Genomic DNA, 16573 nt, shown 5'->3' with positions numbered 1-16573 from the left:
TGGTCCCAAAAATGTGTAAAAATTGTCCGAAGTGTCCGCCATAATGTCGCAGTCACGAAAAAAAATCGCTGATCGCCGCCATTAGTAGTAAAAAAAAAAAATTAATAAAAATGCAATACAACTATCCCCTATTTTGTAAACGCTATAAATTTTGCGCAAACCAACCGATAACGATTATTGCGATTTTTTTTTAACCAAAAATAGGTAGAAGAATACGTATCGGCCTAAACTGTGGGAAAAAAAATTTATATATGTTTTTGGGGGATATTTATTATAGCAAAACGTAAAAAATATAGAATTTTTTTCAAAATTGTCGCTCTATTTTTGTTTATAGCGCAAAAAATAAAAACCGCAGAGGTGATCAAATACCACCAAAAGAAAGATCTATTTGTGGGGAAAAAAGGACGTCAATACCTGCCACACCTTGCGGATTGTCACTTTCCTGCTTAGGTGCAGAATGGGGATTGTCACTTCCTGTGTCCCGTAGTCAGGCAGCAGAGAGATGATGTAATCTCTCTGCTGCCTGCACAGTGAGTGAGGGAGGAACTGCTGGGATGCAGGGCGGGCACTGGGCGGTGAGAGATGTCATCTCTCTGCTCCGCCACCCGCTGATTGGCCAGTCCATCCATCAAGTCTCCCAGCTTCCTATCTCTCACTCGCCCGCCAAGCCGCCTAGCTGCATCCACTCGCACAGTCAGTGTGAGGCGAGCGCCAACCGGACGAGCAGCTCGACGGCTCATCAACCGCGCCGCCCACACAGTCACTTGCCCGCCGGCACACTCACCGCAACAAATTTCTAGGGGGGAGGGGCGATTTCCCGGTTTCCTTCCTGAGACTGAGTCCGACTGGACTCACTGACCGTGACGTCACTCGATGCTAGATGACACGCGGCCCAGGCGTTAGCAACGAGTGCAGGGAAGGGAAGAGGCTCCACCCACCTCCTCGTCCGCTCCTGGTATCATCATTGACAGTGCGCTGCCGCCGAGAAACTACAAGACGAGTCTCTCTCTTTCGGCGGCAGCACCGCTGATCGGGTGATGTGAGAGAGAGACGCGGCAGCCAACCGCAGGCACAGCAAACAGGTTTAAAAAAGCCCAAAAAAAAAAAAAAACAGAGCAAGCAAGTGTGACATGATTGTCTCGGGGGCAGGGGCCACATCCGAGCCCCCGTTTAGCTCATAAGTTGACAATGATTGGCTCGGACTCTTTATTCCAGAGACATCCTCAGTGCGTATGATAGGTCAGTCCTCACAGTCCTCGTAGGTCAGCAGTCCTGACCCTCTGCAGGCGGGTATAGGGCAGATCCTGCGTTTCATCTCTCATTACACATGAGGGGTCGATGGAAGACGCCTGGTGATTGTATAAGAGGGATATGTGCTCTATGGAGGCTGCGGGCACTTACAGATCTCACAATGACAGCTGCCATTGTCCTCATAGTCTATCATCTCCAGCTGAAATGTCAAGAACGCAAAGGCGTACAAAGCCGGAACACGGAGCCCGGCTAATAGACTCCAGTACATTGTACTGACACTGACAGCGGGAGGACGCGATTGTAATCTCCGAGCCGCTAGGATTCAAGCAAATCAAATACTGCGGATGATTAAAAAGGGAACATTGCAGGAGAAAATACAGAAAAAGACTGAAATAAATGGGAGATAAAGGACGATGGAAGGTACCAGAGAGCACGCCCGTCCTACCGAGATCTCTCACCCCAAAATCCTGGAGGTCACTGTATGAGAAGGGTGCAGGGTGACCAAACTGCTATTCAGGGACCCCCCCTCCCAAAAATCATCTTGTGATGTGCCAAATCACAGCGCAGCTGGTGCGGCGGGTGCGCACGCTCTACACAAATACACTGATCACGCCCCCCGAAGAAGGCCGCCGCATCACCACTTCACTCACTGACAGCACTTGTCCTGGCCGGTCGAGACCTGTGGAGGCCTTTTTTGGGGGCATCAGATTGGCCTCGGGGGTGGCTGTGTCAGTTTCATTCTGGGACACTGTATTGTCCTGGAATGAAGGTGCCCGGGACAGACCCACATAATGCGGGACTGTCCCGGGCAATCCGGGACACGTGGTCACCCTAAGCGTGTCGTGTTGCCAAACAGAGATCACATAGTAAAGCCCCGTACACACGGGCAGAATGTCGGGAGAGATTCGCGGCTTACATTCTGCCCATGTGCATAAGAGCTCAGCGTGGGAGATCACTGAACTAACCGTGCATGGTTAGTACAGCGGCTCCCGACATAAGCGGTCAGTTTTTTTCCGAGCAACCCGCAGAGTTGTACGAAAACATGGACACTTACCTGTCCAGGGTGCCCATGATATCGGCAGCAATCGCTCGTTTCTCGGCCGCCAACCTCATGAGGGAATCGGGAAGTGAAGCGTTGCGGCCTCACTGCCCCGTTCCCTACTGCGCATGCGCGAGTCGCGCTGCACATCTTTACTGGTCCGCTGTGTTATGGGAACTGTGTGTTTCCCAGAACACAGCTGGGGGGGGGGGGGGTTGGATCGGGAAGTGGCGTAGATACCCGCAGATTCTGCGGCTATCTACAGTGGGGATCGAAAGTTTTGGAACCCCAGGTAAAAATTTGTATTTGAAATTTTATTGAATCCATTTTTCCTTCTACTCGTGAAATGTTCCCTGTGCCACTGGCTGCAATACAACCCCAAAGCATGATTGATCCACCCCCATGCTTCACAGTTGGACAGAGGTTCTTTTCATTAAATTCTGTGCCCTTTCTTCTCCAAACGTACCTTTGCTCATTCCGGCCAAAAATATATAATTTAACCTCATCGGTCCACAGAACTTGTTTCCAAAATGCATCAGGCTTGTCTATATGTTCATTTGCAAAGTTCAAACGCTGATTTTTGTGGTGAGGACGTAGAAGAGGTTTTCTTCTGATGACTCTTCCATGAAGACCATATTTGTACAAGTATCTCTTTATAGTGGAATAGTGTACCACAACTCCAGTGTCTGCCAGATCTTTCTGGAGGAATCGTGCAGTCACACGTGGGTTTTGAATTGCTTTTCTCACAATCCTGCGAGCTGTTCTGTCTGATATTTTTCTTGGTCTTCCAGATCTTGCTTTAACTTCCACTGTTCCTGATGACTGCCACCGACATCAACAATGGGACACCATTCCTTTCATTGATATCAATTATGGCGCACTATTCCCCCTATTGATAAAAATGATGGGGTACTATTTCTCCTACTGACACCAATGAGGGGACACTATTCCTTCCACTGACACCAATGATGAGACACTATTCCTCCCAGTGACACCAATGATGAGACACTATTCCTCCTACTGATACCAATGATGGGACACTATTCCTCCCACTGATACCAATGATGGGACACTATTCCTTCCACTGACACCAATGATGGGACACTATTCCTCCTACTGATACCAAATGATGGGACACTATTCCTCCCACTGATACCAATGATGGGACACTATTCCTCCCACTGATACCAACGATGGGACACTATTCCTTCCACTGACACCAATGATGGGACACTATTCTTCCCACTGATACCAATGATGGGACACTATTCCTCCCACTGATACCAATGATGGGACACTATTCCTTCCACTGACACCAATGATGGGACACTATTCCTCCCACTGATACCAATGATGGGACACTATTGCTTCCACTGATACCAATGATGGGACACTATTCCTTCCACTGATACCAATGATGGAACACTATTTCTCCCACTGACACCAATGATGGGACACTATTCCTTCCACTGACACCAGTGATGGGACACTATTCCTTCCACTGATACCAATGATGGAACACTATTTCTCCCACTGACACCAATGATGGGACACTATTCCTCCCACTGACACCAATGATGGGACACTATTCCTCCCACTGACACCAATGATGGGACACTATTCCTCCCACTGACACCAATGATGGGACACTATTCCTCCCACTGACACCAATGATGGGACACTATTCCTCCCACTGACACCAATGATGGGACACTATTCCTCCCACTGACACCAATGATGGGACACTATTCCTCCCACTGACACCAATGATGGGACACTATTCCTCCCACTGACACCAATGATGGGACACTATTCCTCTCACTGACACCAATGACGGGGTGCTATTCCTCCCCCTAATATAATACTGTTTACTGCCACCACGACAATTTCTACTCAGTCCGGCCCCCCTAAAGTCCGAAGGACAGTAAACCGGCCCCTTGTTTAGAAAGTTTGGAGACCCTTGCCATAGAGGAAACAGGACTGTGTCCGTGTCTGTTCTGCATAGTGGAGCAGACAGGACCCGTCATTCTGCTGCTCAGCGGAGCGACCCCCTCTGAGCAAGCGGATTCCGTTTCAGACGCCCGTGTGAAAAGGGGGCCTTAAAAAAAAAAAAATAATAATAATGCAACCTTTACATCTAAGAATTGGTAAGTTTTTTTTTTTGGATGCTGTTTTTAATAGCAGGATGGAAAGTTGGGAGGGTGGGAATGAAAGAGAGGGATTTGAGGAATAACTGGGGTATTAATGTCTCAAAGGAAAAGAGCACACGTCCATTTCGTGGGATTTAAAAAGGAAGAAAGTCTAGATCCATTAGCATTGACTCTGAGGACTGTAAATAAAGGTAAAGATGTATAGGATTAAAGGAGTTCTCTGACCTAAAAGTTTTAACCCCCGCTGTGCCCGGGCTGTAAAAAAATAGAAAATAAACTGTCACTTACCTGCCTACGATCCCCCGTTGTTCCGATATCGCCGTCCCGTTCTCCGGTCCCGGTCTCTTCCGCTTCCTGTGTGTCGGTGACTCATAGTGCGCTCAGCCTATCAGTGGCCGCGACGGGACATTGCTGCGGCCGCTGATAGGCTGAGCGCACTATGAGTCACCGACACACAGGAAGCGGAAGGGGCCCGGGACCGGACAACGGGACGGCGATATCGGAACAACGGGGGATCGTAGGCAGGTAAGTGACAGTTTATTTTCTATTTTTTTACAGCCCGGGCACAGCGGGGGTTAAAACTTTTAGGTCAGAGAACTCCTTTAAGAGTTGGTTTTGACAAGAGATTGAAAAATGTCCTATGTAAACTATGAAGTTGACTGATGTGTAGGATGTGATACTAACCTTTGTTTGAGGCAATGTGAAGTGTTGGAAAAAAAAAAAATGGGAAAAAAATAAAGAATTTATAAAAAAAAAATAAGAATTGGTAAGGTGTAATATAAAAAATGTTTGCTTCCGTTTGTTTTTGGTTTAATCTTTATTTCTACATAAAAATAAAAAAAAGTAGGACAAAAGGGGACAATGCCAATGGGTTTATTACCGCTTTAATGACAGAGAGGAGAAGATATTCTGTATTATTTATCTGGAACATCACACGAGACTCTGCAAACACTCACAGCTCTATAGTAGTATTGTGCTGACATCTAGTGGCCATTATCTAGTACTGCATCTAATCTAGAAGCAGAAAGTTTCTCCTTTATATATAAAGTCCATCAGGACCGTCTTTAACGCAGGGCCGTCTTTAATCGCCGGGGCTGCGCTCCCCCTGTGATTGGACACAGCGGGTCCGGCGGACGCAATGTAAACAAGGCAGACCGTCGTTCTGCTAATCAGGAACACAGATGTGCCTCTTCCTCGAGTCAGTCCATCCCCCACACGGTAAGAAAACACCCCCCCAGGGAACACGGTTAACCTTTTGATTGCCCCTGATGTTATCCCTTCTCTGCCAGTGTCATTTATACAGTGACAGTGCATTTTTTGTTAGCACTGGTCCCCAAAATGTGTCATTTAGTGTCTGATTTGTTCACCGCAATGTCGCAGTCCCGCAAAGAAAAAAAAAAAACTGATCGCTGCCATTACTAGCAAAAAAAATAAAAAAAGTCCCTAAATCTATCCAATGGTTTGAACACGCTATAACTTTTGCGCAAATCAATATAAAAAAAATATATAGGCCCAGATTCAGAAAGACTTACGACGGGCGTATCAGTAGATACGCCATCGTAAGTCCGAATCTGCGCCGTCGCAACTTTAATCGTATGCTCAAACTGAGATACGCTTAAATGTTGCTAAGATACGACCAGCGTAAGTCTCCTACGCCGTCGTATCTTAACTGCATATTTACGCTGGCCGCTAGGGGCGTGTACGCCGATTTACGCCTAGAATATGTAAATCAGCAAGATACGCCTATTCACGAATGTACGCCCGGCCGTCGCAGTACAGATACGCCGTTTACGTAAGGCTTTTTCCGGCGTAAAGTTACCCCTGCTATATGAGGCGCAGCCAATGTTAAGTATGGACGTCGGGCCAGCGTCAAATTTTTCGTCGATTACGTTGTTTGCGTAAGTCGTTCACGAATAGGGCTGTGCGTAATTTACGTTCACGTCGTCGAAAGCATTGGCTTTTTGCGGGTTAATTTGAAGCATGCGCACTGGGATACTTTCACGGACGGCGCATGCGCCATTCGGAAAAAGCGTTATTTATGTGGGGTCACAATAAATTTACATAAAATACGCCCACATCTTCCACATTTGAATTAGGCGGGCTTACGCCGGCCTATTTACGCTACGCCGCCGCAACTTTCCTTTGCGAATACGGCACTTGCCTGTCCAAGTTGCGGAGGCGTAGAGTAAATAGGATACACTACGCCCGCACACAAATACGCGCTCCCTACCTGAATCTGGCCCATATTGTATATATATATATATATATATATATATATATATATATATATATATATATATATATATATATATATATATATATATATACATATACATATATATATATATACACACACACACTTCCCGCCCGGCCTATGGCCGATTTACGTCCGGGAAGTGGTTATGAAATCCTGACAGGACGTTCTAGAACGTCCTGCAGGATTTCATGCCGCGCGCGCCCGTGGGGGCGCGCATCGCGGCGATCGGTGATGCGGGGTGTCAGTCTGACACCCTGCATCTCCGATCTCGGTAAAGAGCCTCCGGCGGAGACTCTTTACCACGTGATCAGCCGTGTCCAATCACGGCTGATCACGATGTAAACAGGAAGAGCCGCCGATGGCTCTTCCTCACTCGCGTCTGACAGACGCGAGTAGAGGATAGCCGATCGGCGGCTCTCCTGACAGGGGGGGTTAGCGCTGATTGTTTAACAGCGCAGCCCCCCCTCGGATCGCCACACTGGACCACCAGGGATGCCCACCCTGGAGCACCAGGGTGGGCAAAAAAAAAAAAAAAGCCAGAAAAAAAAAAAAAAAGTCTAAAAAATAAATAAAAAAAAAAACATAAAGAAAAAAGATGCCAGTCAGTGCCCACAAATGGGCACTGACTGGCAACAATCAGTGCTGCCACCCCAGTGTCCATCAGCGCCACCCCAGTGTCCATCAGCGCCACCCCAGTGTCCATCAGCGCCACCCCAGTGTCCATCAGCGCCACCCCACAGTGCCCATCCATGCCCAGTGCCCACCTAGCAGTGCCCATCTGTGCCACCCATAAGTATCCATCAGTGCCGCCCATGAGTGCCCATCTGTGCGGCCTATGAGTGCCCAGTGCCGCCCATGAGTGCCCATCAGTGCCGCCTATGTGTGCCCATCAAAGCCGCCTATGTGTGCCCATCAGTGCCGCCTATGTGTGCCCATCAGTGCCGCCTATGTGTGCCCATCAGTGCCGCCTATGTGTGCCCATCAGTGCCGCATACCAGCGCCGCCAATCAGTGCCACCTCATCTGTGCCCGTTAGTACTACCTCATCGATGTCCATCAGTGCCATCTCATCGGTGCCCATTAGTGCCGCCATATCAGTGCCCGTAATTGAAAGAGAAAACTTATTTACAAAAAAATTAACAGAAAAAAATAAAAACGTAATTTTTTTTCCAAATTTTCAGCCTTTTTTTAGTTGTTGCGCAAAAAAAAAAAAATCGCAGAGGTGATCAGATACCCCCAAAAGAAAGCTCTATTTGTGGGGAAAAAAGGACGCCAATTTTGTTTGGGTACAGTGTAGCATGACCGCGCAATTGCCATTCAAAGTGCGACAGTGCTGAAAGCTGAAAATTGGCTTGGGCGGGAAGCTGCGTAAGTACCTGGTATGGAAGTGGTTAAATATATATATATCATGTATAATAATAACAACATTATACGCTTTTTGGGATTTTTTTTTACCAAAAATATGTAGTAGAATACATATTGGGCTAAACCGATGAAGAAATTTGTTTTTTTTTTACATTTTTTTATTGGAAATGTTTTATAGCAGAAAGTAAAAAAAAAAAATATATATATATATATTTTTTTTAAAACTGTCCGTATTTTTTTTGGATGAGAGGTAGGAGAAAAGCACAACATATTACCCAATGTTTTTGGGACACTATTCCTCCCACTGACACCAATGTGAAAAGATGATGTTACGCCGAGCAAATAGACACCGAACATGTCACGCTTTAAAATAGTGCACACTCGTGGAATGGCGCCAAACTATGGTACTTAAAATCTCCATAGGTGACGCTTAAATTTTGGTTCCTCCATTCTGTTCTCAGCAACACGCCAATTACGTTTTTATTTGAAACTTCCATTTTTACATTAGGTGATAGGGGCGGAGCTCTCTTACCGAAACCCCAGAGTGATATGGGTGGAGCTCTCGTACTAATCTATCAGAGGGAAATGGGCGGAGCTCTCCTACTGAGCCATCAGAGTGATATGGGTGGAGCTCTCTTATCGATACCCCAGAGTGATATGGGCGGAGCTCTCTTATCGATACCCCAGAGTGATATGGGCGGAGCTCTCTTATCGATACCCCAGAGTGATATGGGCGGAGCTCTCTTATCGATACCCCAGAGTGATATGGGCGGAGCTCTCGTACTAATCTATCAGAGGGAAATGGGCGGAGCTCTCCTACTGAGCCATCAGAGTGATATGGGTGGAGCTCTCTTATCGATACCCCAGAGGGATATGGGCGGAGCTCTTGTACTAATCTTTCAGAGGGATATGGGCGGAGCTCTCTTATCGATACCCCAGAGGGATATGGGCGGAGCTCTCTTATCGATACCCCAGAGGGATATGGGTGGAGCTCTCTTATCGATACCCCAGAGCGATATTGGTGGAGCTCTCTTATCGATACCCCAGAGGGATATGGGCGGAGCTCTATTATTAATTCATCAGACTGATATGGGCGGAGCTCTTCTACTTATCTAGCAGAGTGATATGGGTGGAGCTCTCTTATCGATACCCCAGAGTGATATGGGCGGAGCTCTTGTACCAATCTATCAGAGGGAAATGGGCGGAGCTCTCCTACTGAGCCATCAGAGTGATATGGGTGGAGCTCTCTTATCGATACCCCAGAGCGATATTGGTGGAGCTATTGTACTAATCTATCAGAGTGATATGGGTGGAGCCCTCTTATTAATTCATCAGACTGATATGGGCAGAGCTTTCCTACTTATCTATCAGAGTGATATGGGTGGAGCTCTTGTGCTAATCTATCAGAGGGATATGGGCGGAGCTCTCTTACTAATCCACCAGAGTGATATGGGCGGAGCTCTCTTACTGAAACCCGAGTGATATGGGTGGAGCTCTTGTACTAATCTTTCAGAGGGATATGGGCGGAGCTCTCTTATTAATCCATCAGAGTGATATGGGTGGAGCTCTCTTACCGAAACCCCAGAGTGATATGGGCGGAGTTCTCTTACCGAAACCCCAGAGTGATATGGGCGGAGCTCTCCTACTGATACCCCAGAGTGACGTTGAGTTTGTAACTTACCTTTGAAGCAGGTGATGAAATTCTTCACTTTGGTGTCATCCAGGAAAAGCTGAAAAAGAAAATGGCAGAAATCAGACAGAGCAGACCCTGACCTGATCATTATTATTATGTCATCTATAGGAGCTGCCGGGATCCTGTGTGACCGGGAAATTCCTACATCATTATGTCATCTATAGGAGCTGCCGGGATCCTGTGTGACTGGGAAATTCCTACATCATTATGTCATCTATAGGAGCTGCCGGGATCCTGTGTGACCGGGGATTTCCTACATTATGTAATTTATAGGAGCTGCCGGGATCCTGTATGACCGGGGATTTCCTACATAATTATGTAATTTATAGGAGCTGCCGGGATCCTGTGTGACTGGGGATTTCCTACATGATTATGTAATTTATAGGAGCTGCCGGGAACCTGTGTGACCGGGGATTTCCTACATTATTATGTCATCTATAAAAGCTGCCGGGATCCTGTGTGACCGGGGATTTCCTACATCATGTCATCTATAGGAGCTGCCAGGATCCTGTGTGACCGGGGGTTTCCTACATCATGTCATCTATAGGAGCTGCTGGGATCCTGGGGAAGGGGATCCAGAGAAGGACAAACTACAAGTCCCAGAAGAGGGGGGGGCAGAGGAACCCATGAGGGTCAGCAAAGTATAACACCCGACCACCTACTATGACTAGCCTAGGTCCTGCTGTCCCTAGATAAAATAAAAATGATAACTACTGAAACTGTCAGGGTAGAAAAGGTCGCCCTTGCACCTGGGCCCTAGCGTTCTCCCACAGTGGGGCGGCCCCAGGACAGCAGAAAGGGGGCCCACTGCAGAACATGTGAAAGGGTCCCGCTATGGGACAGCAATAAAGGGCCTTGCAACAGGAATTAAGGCCCCCGGGTCCAGAGGGGGGGCCCTTCTTGGCTGGGGGTCAGGGGGGCCCTTCATGCTTTCTTGAACCAGGGCCCTGAAGGTTCTAGTTACGCCTCTGTTCAGCCCTCTATATTCTCCATAGGATTAGAGTGACCCACGAATAGTGGGGCCTGCATTTTTGTTCTGACGCCAGCATGTGCGGCCTATGTAACATGCACGTCGCAAGCAACAATTTTTTTTTAGGTCGCCCCCGATGTGAATTTATATTCATGCTGGATGTATGTTGGGGATGGGGGGGCTCAAAATGTTATGGGAGGTCTTAAGTGCTTGGGTGTACCGGTCATTTTTATTAATTTTTTTACACTTTTCACTTAACTTTATTGCCACCACATAGCAGACAAACAGCCCCCATGCGATAGCATTTTTACTGTTACAGGTTCTCTTTAAGTAGACCCCTGAGGTTTCCTGCACTCCACTGAAGCTAAAAAAAGTGCAGATCGCACCTTGGAGAAAGCGACAGCAAATAATAGAAGTCGCAAAATCCTTGCTGCTTCTGGGTTCTTGCAAGCTAGGGGGAGATACGCGAAGGAATGGCAGGTGGGAAACTTGACTGGACTATGGGGGAGGGGAGGCCTATGGACACAATGACAAGCTCCCTGGAAGGTACTCGTGTTGTAACCTTCCCAGTAGACAGCTGGAAGGTCCTGGCTTCATCACCAGAGAATTAGGAAAACCAGGAAGTTTACAGAACTCCATTAAAAAGTACTGGTGATCTATTGATACTGGTGATGGAGCCTCCCCAGGGGGGTAGCTTGAGAGTCCAGGCTACATCACCAGAACCTCAGAAAACCAGGAAGTCAGAAGGGTTACAGAAATAACTCCCTGGAAGGTACTGGGGACGTAACCTTCCCAGGAGGCAGCTGGACAGTCCTGGCTACATCACCAGAACCTCAGAAAACCAGAAAGTGAAGAAGGTTACAGAAAAGGAAGGTACTGATGACAGACTGGTGCTGTGGCCTTCCCAGGGGGGTCACTGGAAGGTCCTGGCTACATCACCAGAGCCTCAGAAAACCAGGAAGAAGTCAGAAAGGTTACGGAAAGAACTCCCTGGAAGGTACTGGGGACGTAACCTTCCCAGGAGGCAGCTGGAAGGTCCTGGCTACACCACCAGAACCTCAGAAAACCAGGAAGTCAGAAAGGTTACAGAAAGAACTCCCTGGAAGGTACTGGGGACGTAACCTTCCCAGGAGGCAGCTGGAAGGTCCTGGCTACACCACCAGAACTTCAGAAAACCAGGAAGTGAAGAAGGTTACAGAAAAGGAAGGTACTGGTGACAGACTGGTGCTGTGGCCTTCCCAGGGGTGTCACTGGAAGGTCCTGGCTACATCACCAGAACCTCAGAAAACCAGGAAGTGAAGAAGGTTACAGATAAGGAAGGTACTAGTGACAGACTGGTGCTGGTTCTGTGGCCTTCCCAGGGGGCCACTGGAAGGTCCTGGCTTCATCACCAGAGCCTCCAAAAACTGGAAGTCCAAAAGCTTACAGAAAGGGTTCCTTTGGAGATACTAGTGAAGTAACCTTTCCGGAGGGGCTGGAAGGTCCTGGCTTCATCACCAGAGAATTAAGAAAACCAGAAAGTTTACAGAACTCCATGGAAGGTACTGGTGATCTATTGATACTGGTGATAGAGCCTCCCCAGGGTGGTAGCTTGAGAGTCCAGGCTACATCACCAGAACCTCAGAAATCCAGGAAGTCAGAAAGGTTACAGAAAGAACTCCCTGGAAGGTACTGGGGACGTAACCTTCACAGGAGGCAGCTGGAAGGTCCTGGCTACATCACCAGAACCTCAGAAAACCAGGAAGTCAGAAAGGTTACAGAAATAACTCCCTGGAAGGTACTGGGGACGTAACCTTCACAGGAGGCAGCTGGAAGGTCCTGGCTACATCACCAGAACCTCAGAAAACCAGGAAGTGAAGAAGGTTACAGAAAAGGAAGGTACTGGTGACAGACTGGTGCTGTGGCCTTCCCAGGGGGGTCACTGGAAGGTCCTGGCTACATCACCAGAGCCTCAAAAAAACAGGAAGTCAGAAAGGTTACGGAAAGAACTCCCTGGAAGGTACTGGGGACATAACCTTCCCAGGGTGCAGCTGGAAGGTCCTGGCTACATCACCAGAACTTTAGAAAACCAGGAAGTCAGAAAGGTTACAGAAAGAAATTCCTGGAAGGTACTGGGGACGTAACCTTCCCAGGAGGCAGCTGAAAGATCCTGGCTACATCACCAGAACCTCAGAAAACCAGGAAGTGAAGAAGGTTACAGAAAAGGAAGGTACTGGTGACAGACTGGTGCTGTGGCCTTCCCAGGGGGGTCACTGGAAGGTCCTGGCTTCATCACCAGAGCCTCCGAAAACCAGGAAGTGAGGAAGGTTACAGGTAAGGAAGGTACTAGTGAAAGACTGGTGCTGGTTCTGTGGCCTTCCCAGGGGGCCACTGGAGGGTCCTGGCTTCATCACCAGAGCCTCCAAAAACTGGAAGCCCAAAAGCTTACAGAAAGGGTTCCTTTAGAGATACTAGTGAAGCAACCTTTCCGGAGGGGCTGGAAGGTCCTGGCTTCATCACCAGAGAATTAAGAAAAACAGAAAGTTCACAGAACTCCATGGAAGGTACTGGTGATCTATTGATACTGGTGATGAAGCCTCCCCAGGGTGGTAGCTTGAGAGTCTTGGATACATCACCAGAAGCTCAGAAAACCAGAAATGTAAAAAGGTTACAGAAAGAACTCCCAGGAAGGTACTGTACTGGTGAAGTAAATTTCCCAGTGGACAGCAGGAAGGTCCTGGCTACATCCCCAGAGCCTTGGAAAACCAGGAAGTCTGAAAGGTTATAGAAAGAGCTCCCTGCAAAGAACTAGTCATGTAACCCTCTCGTGGGGCAGCTGGAAGGTCCTGGCTACATCCCCAGAGCCTCGGAAAACCAGGAAGTTAGAAAGGTTACAAAAAAAAAGGTACTATTGGCAGACTGGTGCTGGTTATGTAGCCTTCCCAGAGAGCAGTTAGAAGGTCCTGGCTTCATCCCCAGAGCCTCCAAAAAAAAAAAACAGGAAGTCCAAAAGGTTACAGAAAAGGATTGTTGGGAGATACTGGTGATATTACCTTCCGGGCGGGGGATGGAAGGTCTGAAAGATTACAGAAAAAGCTCCCTGGAAGGTACTGGTGACGGACTAGTTCTGGTGTTGTAACCTTTCCAGTAGGCAGCTGGAGGGTCCTGGCTTCACCACCAGAGAATTAAGAAAACTAGAAAGGTTATAGAATGGATGTACTCATTGGAAGGTACTGGTGATCTATTGGTACTGGTGATGTGGCCTTCCCAGGGGGCAGCTAGAGAGTACCAGAAAACCAGGAAGTCCTGAACCTCAGAAAACCAGGAAGTCTGAAATGTTATAGAAAGAGCTTCCTGAAGAGTTTTGGGGACGTAACATTCCCAGGGGGGGGGGGGGTGCGCTGGAAGGTCCTGGCTCCATCACCAGAGCCTCAGAAAAACAGGAAGTGAAAAAGGTTACAGGAAAGGATCCTTGGGAGATACTTGTGATATTACGTTTGAGGGGGGGTTGGAAGGTCCGAAAGGTTACTGAAAAAGCTCCCTGGAAGGTACTGGTGTTGTAACCTTCCCAGTAGACAGCTGGAAGGTCCAGAGAATTAAGAAAACCAGGAAGTTTACAGAACTCCATTAAACTGGTACTGGTGATCTATTGATAATGGTGATGGAGCCGCCCCAGGGGGGTAGCTTGAGAGTCCAGGCTACATCACCAGAACCTCAGAAAACCAGGAAGTCAGAAAGGTTACCGAGAGAACTTCCTGGAAGGTACTGGGGATGTAACCTTCCCAGGAGGCAGCTGGAAGATCCTGGCTATGTCACCAGAGCCTCAGAAAACCAGGAAGTGAAGAAGGTTACAGAAAAGGAAGGTACTGGTGACAGACTGGTGCTGTGGCCTTCCCATGGGGGGTGCGCTGGAAGGTCCTGGCTCCATCACCAGAGCCTCAGAAAAACAGGAAGTGAAAAAGATACTTGTGATATTACGTTCGGGGGGGGGGGGGGTTGGAAGGTACTGGTGACAGACGAGTACTGGGGATGTAACCTTCCAGGGGGGGGGGGTGCCGGAAGGCCCTGGCTCCATCACCAGAGCCTCCGAAAAAGCCAGGAAGTGAACAGGGTTACACAAAAGGAAGGCACTGGTGATGGACTGGTGCTGGTTCTGTAGCCTTCCCAGGGGGCAGCTGGGAGGTCCTGGTTACATCACCAGAGCCTCAGAAAAACAGGAAGTCTGGAAGGTTACAGAAAAAGCCCCCTGGAAGGCGCTGGTTATACCCCCAAAGTCTCTGAAAACCAGGAAGTTGGAAAGGTTACATCACAACTTGGGGGCTTCAAGAATCCCGCGAAGACCGTGCGTCCCGCTCGCCGCTCATTGGACGAACACAGCGAGCAAAATGCAGAAGAGCTGCACACGTGACGGGTTCTCTTTAAAGAATAATGAGGGCTTCTGAGAACTTTTAACCACACAGGGGCCCCTAATTTTCTTTAATACCAGAGGGGCCCCTGAGCTTCTCGATTAACAGAGGGACCCCCAAGCTCCTCCAATCACAAAGTGGCCCCTGATCCTCTCCAATCACATAGGGGCCCCTGATCCTCTCCAATCACAGAGGAGCCCCTGATCTCCTCCAATCACAGAGGAGCCCCTGATCTCCTCCAATCACAGAGGGGCCCCTGATCTCCTCCAATCACAAAGTGGCCCCTAATATCGTCTCCGGCCTCTCACCTGGCCCTGGTGGTCGATGTAATAGAAATATTCCCTCAGTCGTGGCCCCGGGCTCTGTCCCTGCACATAGCTCACCCAGCGGGGGGCGGGGAGACGGGGCAGGCGGAGAGCCCGCAGTACAGGCCAGCAGGACATCGCTAGGACAGGCCGCACCGTCACCATGGAGACCGTCCCGCCCCTTGTCAAAATGTACTCCGCCTCTCTGTTTACTCTACTCGTCCTAGTGTTCTTAGCCCCTCCCACTTTGACTATATTTTACATGTTCTCTCCGCCCCTCCCTGTTCGCCATCGATCCTTCTCCGTCCGGGAACAGTGAGTGGAGACATTAGTTCCGCCTGTCAGCGGTGTGAAGGGGAGAGAATTGCTGGCTGAGCTCAGGCAATATTTCAGTGATTACCGCCCCTCACTGTGTGTACCCGGCTCTTAGCTGCTTTGCTGAAAAACGACTACTGTATACAGGGCTCAATAGCTAAAGCTCAGATTACACACACACAGCCGTAAGAAGCTCAGATTACACACACACAGCTGTATGGAGCTCAGATTACACACACAGCTGTATGGAGCTCAGATTACACACACAGCTGTATGAAGCTCAGATTACACACACAGCTGTATGAAGCTGAGATTACACACACAGCTGTATGAAGCTGAGATTACACACACAGCTGTATGAAGCTCAGATTACACACACAGCCGTATGAAGCTCAGATTACACACACAGCTGTATGAAGCTCATATTACACACACAGCCGTATGAAGCTCAGATTACACACACAGCCGTATGAAGCTCAGATTACACACACAGCTGTATGAAGCTCATATTACACACACAGCCGTATGAAGCTCAGATTACACACACAGCTGTATGGAGCTCATATTACACACACAGCTGTATGAAGCTCAGATTACAAACACAGCTGTATGAAGCTGAGATTACACACACAGCTGTATGAAGCTCAGATTACACACACAGCTGTATGAAGCTGAGATTACACACACAGCTGTATGAAGCTCAGATTACACACACAGCTGTATGAAGCTGAGATTACACACACAGCTGTATGAAGCTCAGATTACACACACAGTCGTATGAAGCTCAGATTACACACACAGCTGTATGAAGCTGAGATTACACACACAGCTGTATGAAGCTCAG

General features: G+C 48.3%; 1 protein-coding gene across 1 annotated transcript in view; it reads right to left on the bottom strand.

Moving 5' to 3' along the window:
* Positions 1 to 15636, bottom strand: part of C5H8orf82 (chromosome 5 C8orf82 homolog) — a 56998-nt gene extending 41362 nt beyond the window's left edge. The window contains exons 1-2 of the mRNA XM_040355198.1: positions 15418 to 15636; positions 9743 to 9791 (exon numbers count right to left, since the gene is read on the bottom strand). Coding sequence (XP_040211132.1) covers positions 9743 to 9791; positions 15418 to 15579 — 211 coding nt within the window. The 5' untranslated portion in view covers positions 15580 to 15636. The remainder of the gene's footprint in view (positions 1 to 9742; positions 9792 to 15417) is intronic.
* Between the last annotated feature and the right edge of the window lie 937 nt (positions 15637 to 16573).

Source organism: Rana temporaria, chromosome 5 (assembly GCF_905171775.1).
Source record: "Rana temporaria chromosome 5, aRanTem1.1, whole genome shotgun sequence".
In the NCBI taxonomy this organism is placed as follows: domain Eukaryota; kingdom Metazoa; phylum Chordata; class Amphibia; order Anura; family Ranidae; genus Rana; species Rana temporaria.
This window is presented reverse-complemented; position numbering and strand designations above follow the sequence as displayed.